Genomic DNA, 7,413 nt, shown 5'->3' with positions numbered 1-7,413 from the left:
GTGGATGCAGGTGAAACTAATGGGCATAACGAGACACAGACCTTCAAAATAAAACAGGAAATTCAGAGACTGTTTTACCAAAAAACTCAGAGACACAAAGAGAACACCGGGAGAGGACACAAGTAAGGATAACAGAACACTAAAGACAAGAACCAAAACCCGAGGAACTAAGAAAACAAGAATTAACCCAAAACATAACACAATACTAATACAAAACACTGGGTCCAACAATGACCCAGGAGCATGACAGTTACCTTTTTAATGCATGCTGGTCCACAGTTTGTTCAGCAGGTAAGGCTGATGCATGAAACATTTTAACAGATTGATGATGATTTTGATGAAGATGATGATGGAGAACTGGCTTTCTTTTATTTAACAGTGTAGTTATTACCACATTTATGAAGTTTAACCTTTTTAAATAATTTCCAACTAATCTTCAAATTAAAGTGTAACTTTTATAAATGCTGATTTTGGTATTTTGCTATATCATCAAATGTGTTAAATTAAATAATCTGCAGTGAATTTCTGCAATTAAATGTGCTGCTTTTATAATGAAACAGATTCAGTTAAATTCTCTTATTGCATCAAACCTGCTGTAGCAGAACCATAATGTGCTTCCACAATAAATGTTTGAAAAACTTCATGCACCCTGTGATCAAAGAGACATCAGTTTCACTATAAAAGTCAGACACAGTAACTGAAACATCAAATAACACTCTTTCTTCACATTTATTATCATGTTATAAAGCCCCGAGGAAACATGATGCAGATGTCTTTGGTGTCCTTTAATGTTACAGTTTGATCAGTACAAACATCTCAGTGAGTATACTTCTCTACAAACTGGTTGATTTCAACTTCCTTTGTTACAAATCCTTGTGGCATAGGAACAGCATAGGAAAACAAGAAATTTAGTAACAGCTATCTGACAGATTGTTTTAGACTAAAATGTCACAATCAGCACATGATCAATATTCAATAAAGACTAGAAAAGTGAAAATGAACCTAATTAGACAGATTAATTACAGAGATTTCTAATGCTGGAATTGAATGAAAATAATACTTAATGAAAGTGATACTGTTCATGTGGCCCTGTGAGCAGCTGCTGCATGAGAGAAACTACATATTACTGTATACTGCATTCATTTTTAATTGCAGTTACAAGACCAATTGCAAAACCAAGTCCAGCTCCCACTGCAGCTCCCATTGGCCCTGCCATGCTACCAATTGAGGCTCCAGAAGCAGAAGCTCCAGCAATTGTCTGAATAAACTCATTGTTCTTCTCAGCATCTGCTCTTGCTTTTGTTGCTGTGATATTTGGATTTTGTCTCCGAAGTTTTTCTTCTTCTTCTCTTATGGCTCTCTCAGCTTCTTGTAGCATTTCATTGGTGTAGTATCTTCCTCCATTTCTCTTAACCATTGCATTGATCTTCTTCAGCAGCTCTCTGACCTGGGAGGGATCCTTGTTTCTGTTGTTAAAAACATGATATCCTCCTTTACACTGACTGATGAAGTCAGGGAGAGCTGGATTTTTATGAATAAAGTCTTCTATTTGGACTCCATCTTCCTCCAGGTCATCTCCACGGGTAAATAAGGCCATCGTGTAACATCCTGCTTTTTCTCCAAAAATCTTCTGAATGAGTTTCACTGTTTTTTGTTCTTCTTCTGTGAATCTTCCAGCCTGGACGACAACCAGGAACACATGAGGACCAGGAGCAGCAAAAGAGATGCACTTAGCAATCTCTCTCTTTACTTTCTCTTGATCTTTAGTATCAAACAAGCCTGGAGTGTCAACCACAAAAAGTGTTTGACCTTCAAACTGAGCTGAGACTTTTTCACACTGTGATGTTACGGAGGCAGAAGATGATGTAGAGTCAAAAGCCTTTCTTCTTATGATAGTGTTTCCTGCTGCACTTTTCCCAACTCCAGTTTTCCCAACAAGCACCATCCTCACAAGTTCCTGTGCATCTGTTGGACATTAACATTTCATTTATATTGATAATGATGATGTTATGAGATAAACAGCACATTTAAAACATTTAAACTGTTTTTTTCCCAATAGATCAAACAAAGCAGCCCAATCATATTTGGATATTTGCATTCTGAACTGGACATTATATTATTGAAAAGAAACAGAATAGCAGACAAAAGTGAAACAAAAACAAAAAGAAAAACAACAAAACAATATTTTCCTACCAATGCGAAAAATTTTCTAGCTTATACCATTAGAGAACGATCTAAAAAAAGATTCTTCAAACTGACAGCTGTGCTATCATGAAACCACATATATGTACAAATTAATCACATCATTTTCATGATTTGCCACAATTTAACATGGTGTGTATTAAAATATTCATTATAACAGCTTACTGGGTTGGATGAAAAATAAGCCATTTTTAAAACTAGGGGGATTATCATTGACAAAAACAAAAATATAAAACATGTATATTCATAATAGACAACTTAAGATTTAGATTTAAATTAGATGCAATACTAAAAAAATCAGAAGATGTTGTGGTGTGTAAACTCAGCAGCTTGGTGCTCTCAGGTTTTTGTTTGCTGTGATTGTTTTGTGTGTTAGTTCAGTTACGTGAGGCTCAAAATTAAATACAGAAGGACCGAATACTTAGATTTTAGGAGAGAATACAATATATATATATATATATACGGCAGCAAAACTGGACTGTATTCCTGCAGTAATACAGCAGACCACGTACGTCACCATTCCACCTTTGCAGCAAAGACAAAAGCAGGGGAAGAAAAAAATCATAATCTCTTTTTTTTGCCTTTTTTTTTGTTCAGGTACAGGAATCGGCAGCCAAATGTGTTTTTCTTCCTGTGCTCTGTCTCCTTTTTATATTTCTCCTATTTTGTCCCTCTATCTTCTCCTTTTTTCCTGCTTGTTGACTCTGTCATTTTTATTTCACATGCAATTTTAATGACGATAGAAATAAGAAGAAAAGGAAGAAGAAGAAATTAATAAATAGATATAAATGTTATTTTAAAAAACAAGAGGAGCCTAAAGAGTTTATCGAGCTCTTCTATACCAAATACATTTGCACAACACTACTTTCAAATCAAAATTCTGATTTAAAAAGCTGCCAGTAAAGAAAAAAAATGTAAACAAACAAACAAACAAAGAAAAACCCTCATCTTTTCTTAGACTCTTGGGCAAACTCCTGGGCCATTTCTCAATATGTACTTCTGTTCTTGGTAATCAACTGTTCTGATTCAAAATACACATTAGTTTAAATCCTCTCTGCCATCTTTTTATACATGGTTCAGTTTTAAAGTATTTACATTTATACATGTTAACCAATGAAAGTCAGACATTGCTTTTCAACCATGCGTCAACGGAATTATTTTAAAAATAAATGCATGAAACAGGCCTTAAAAGGATGGCCCTTTACTTGTTTTTTAAAAAAAAAAAAAAGTTTTTATCAAAAGTTAATAGAAAGGGGCTACACGAATAGAATGAGGGACCTATGGATTCTTCGATACCCAACATCCACAATGACGGCGAAACAACTAGTAGCTCAGTGTTCCAACATTCGAAAGAAGGGACTGCTATCACAGCTAGAGATTGACGAGGTACAAGGTAAATGCTACGGCAAGGAGGAGTCAGGACGCCAGGTCAGGGGGGAGATATCATCACCCCCACCCGAGATTGGGTACATAGCCCCAAGTGCGATAGGAGAAGGATCGTTGAGTGCGAGAGGAACTGACCTGAAAAATAGGATCATGGCCAAGCTTGAAACCTGGATCCCCCGTAGCCGGTTACCAAGATTACGTGAAGTACCTTCAGAAGGTCTGCTAGATGATGTTAATGCAGCACTACGGACAATACCTACAACCACGATTACCGACACTAACAAGCTGATCTACAATACGGCAGCAGTGATCAGTGAGATGCTTGGCTACAAGTTGAACAGCCACAAGGGGCAGTACCCTCCATGGAGAAGGAGGCTAGAGGGCAAGATCAAAGTAGCACGGAGGGAGGTTAGCCAACTAACGGAGTTGCAGAAAGGTGTGACAAAGAAGGTGCATAAGAAATACAGCAAGCTGTCCATACCTGAGGCCTTGGAAACTGCCAAGCAAAGACTCACAGCCTTGGCCAGCCGCTTGAGGAGGTACACCAGAGAGATAGAAGGCAGGAGAATAAACCAGCTGTTCTCCACAGAACCAGCAAAGGTGTACTCTCAGTGGCAAGGGAACAATAAGAGAACAGCACCACCAAGGCTGGAGATGGAGCAATACTGGAAGAGCACATGGGAGAAGGACGCAACCCATAACGGCAATGCTCAGTGGCTAGTGGATCTGAGGGCAGACCATAGCGACCTCCCTGAACAGGGTCCAGTAACCATCACAGTGGCAGATATCCAAGAAAGGGTCTCCAGTATGAAGAGTTGGACAGCACCAGGGCCCGACATGGTTCACGCCTACTGGCTGAAGAAGCTGACTGCACTCCACGAGCGTCTGGCAGCACAAATGAACCAGCTGCTAGTTAACGAGAGACACCCGGAATGGCTAACCGAAGGTCGAATGGTCCTGATCCCCAAGGACCCCAAGAAGGGAGCGGTCCCATCCAACTACCGACCAATAACCTGCCTCAGTACTACATGGAAGCTCCTGTCAGGCATCATATCGGCTAAGATGAACAGGCACATGGGTCAATACATGAGTGGGGCACAGAAAGGGATTGGCAAGAATACCAGAGGCGCAAAACACCAGCTACTGGTAGACAGAACAGTCAGCCGAGACTGCAAGACCAGACTGACCAACCTGTGCACTGCCTGGATTGATTACAAGAAGGCCTATGACTCAATGCCCCACAGCTGGATACTGGAATGCCTAGAATTGTACAAGATCAATGGGACCCTAAGAGCCTTCATCAGGAACTCAATGGGGATGTGGCGTACAACACTAGAGGCCAACTCCAAGCCCATAGCACAAGTCACCATCAAGTGCGGGATCTACCAAGGAGATGCTCTGTCCCCACTGCTGTTCTGCATAGGCCTGAACCCCCTCAGTGAGATCATTAACAAGACTGGCTACGGATACAGACTACGGAACGGAGCAGTTGGCAGCCACCTCCTGTACATGGATGACATCAAGCTGTATGCCAAGAGTGAACGAGACATCGATTCACTGATCCACACTACCAGGCTATACAGCAATGACCTTGGAATGTCGTTCGGACTGGAGAAGTGTAGTCGAATGGTAACAAAGAGAGGGAAGGTAGTCAGAACTGAGGGGATTGAACTACCAGAAGGCAACATTGCAGACATAGAGGACAGTTACAAGTACCTGGGGATCCCGCAGGCAAATGGGAACCACGAAGAGGCCGCTAGAAAGGCTGCAACCACCAAGTACCTGCAGAGGGTCAGGCAAGTCCTGAGGAGTCAGCTAAATGGTAAGAACAAGATCCGGGCCATCAACACGTACGCCCTGCCCGTGATCAGGTACCCTGCTGGGGTAATAGGCTGGCCAAAGGAGGAGATAGAAGCCACTGACATAAAGACAAGAAAGCTCCTTACCATGCATGGAGGGTTTCACCCCAAGTCCAGCACCCTGAGGCTGTACGCTAAGCGGAAGGAAGGGGGCCGGGGACTGGTGAGTGTCAGCACCACAGTCCAGGATGAGACAACGAACATCCAAGAATACATTGGGAAGATAGCCCCAACTGACCGAGTGCTCAGTGAATACCTCAGGCAGCAGAAACCCAAGAAAGAGGAGGGAGACGAGGAACCATCATGGAAGGACAGGCCCCTGCACGGTATGTACCACCCGCAGATAGAGGAGGTGGCTGATATCCAGAAATCCTACCAGTGGCTGGACAAAGCTGGACTGAAAGACAGCACAGAGGCACTAATCATGGCAGCACAAGAACAAGCTCTGAGTACAAGATCCATAGAGGCTGGGGTCTATCACACCAGGCAAGACCCCAGGTGCAGGCTGTGTAAAGATGTCCCAGAGACAATCCAGCACATAACAGCAGGGTGCAAGATGCTAGCAGGCAAGGCATACATGGAACGCCATAACCAAGTGGCCGGCATAGTGTACAGGAACATCTGTGCCGAGTATAACCTGGAAGTCCCGAGGTCAAAATGGGAGATGCCCCCAAGGGTGGTGGAGAATGACCGAGCTAAGATCCTGTGGGACTTCCAGATACAGACGGACAAAATGGTGGTGGCTAACCAACCGGACATAGTGGTGGTAGACAAACAGAAGAAGACGGCCGTAGTGATCGATGTAGCGGTTCCAAATGACAGCAATATCAGGAAGAAGGAACACGAGAAGCTGGAGAAATACCAAGGGCTCAGAGAAGAGCTGGAGAAAATGTGGAGGGTGAAGGTGACGGTGGTCCCCGTGGTAATCGGAGCACTAGGTGCGGTGACTCCCAAGCTAGGCGAGTGGCTCCAGCAGATCCCGGGAATAACATCGGAGATCTCTGTCCAGAAGAGCGCAGTCCTGGGAACAGCTAAGATACTGCACAGGACCCTCAAGCTCCCAGGCCTCTGGTAGAGGACCCGAGCTTGAAGGATAAACCGCCCACAGGGGCGTGCTGGGTGTGTATATACAGTGGGGCAAAAAAGTATTTAGTCATCCACCGATTGTGCAAGTTCCCCCACTTAAAATGATGACAGAGGTCAGTAATTTGCACCAGAGGTACACTCCAACTGTGAGAGACAGAATGTGAAAAAAAAATCCATGAATTCACATGGTAGGATTTGTAAAGAATTCATTCGGAAATTAGGGTGGAAAACAAGGATTTGGTCACCTCAAACAAGGAAAATCTCTGGCTCTCACAGACCTGTAACGTCTTCTGTAAGAAGCTTTTCTGTCCCCCACTCGTTACCTGTATGAATGGCACCTGTTTGAACTCATCATCTGTATAAAAGACACCTGTCCACAGCCTCAAACAGTCAAACTCCAAACTCCGTCATGGCCAAGACCAAAGAGCTTTCGAAGGACACCAGGAAAAGTATTGTAGACCTGCACCAGACTGGGAAGAGTGAATCTACAATAGGCAAGCAGCTTGGTGTGAAAAAATCAACTGTGGGAGCAATCATCAGAAAATGGAAGGCATACAAGACCACTGATAATCTCCCTCGATCTGGGGCTCCACGCAAGATCTCATCCCGTGGGGTCAAAATGATCATGAGAACGGTGAGCAAAGATCCCAGAACCACACGGGGGGACCTGGTGAATGACCTGCAGAGAGCTGGGACCAAAGTAACAAAGGTCACCATCAGTAACACACTACAACGGCAGGGAATCAAATCCTGCAGTGCCAGACCTGTTCCGCTGCTGAAGCCAGTGCATGTCCAGGCCCGTCTGAAGTTTGCCAGAGAGCACATGGATGATACAGCAGAGGATTGGGAGAATGTCATGTGGTCAGATGAAACCAAAGTA

At 43.3% G+C, this 7,413-nt stretch overlaps 1 protein-coding gene across 1 annotated transcript; it reads right to left on the bottom strand.

Moving 5' to 3' along the window:
• Nucleotides 1–720: 720 nt before the first annotated feature.
• On the bottom strand, nucleotides 721–1,962 carry LOC308410945 (GTPase IMAP family member 7-like). Its single transcript, XM_080904616.1, has one exon. It carries the CDS (start codon nucleotides 1,943–1,945, stop codon nucleotides 1,124–1,126), a length of 822 nt encoding a protein of 273 aa, XP_080760742.1. The 5' UTR covers nucleotides 1,946–1,962; the 3' UTR covers nucleotides 721–1,123.
• Between the last annotated feature and the right edge of the window lie 5,451 nt (nucleotides 1,963–7,413).

This window comes from Rhamphochromis sp. 'chilingali' (assembly GCF_963969265.1).
Source record: "Rhamphochromis sp. 'chilingali' genome assembly, chromosome: 15".
Lineage (NCBI taxonomy): Eukaryota > Metazoa > Chordata > Actinopteri > Cichliformes > Cichlidae > Rhamphochromis > Rhamphochromis sp. 'chilingali'.
The sequence above is the reverse complement of the archived record's forward strand: the minus strand, read 5'-3'. Positions and strand labels throughout refer to the sequence as shown.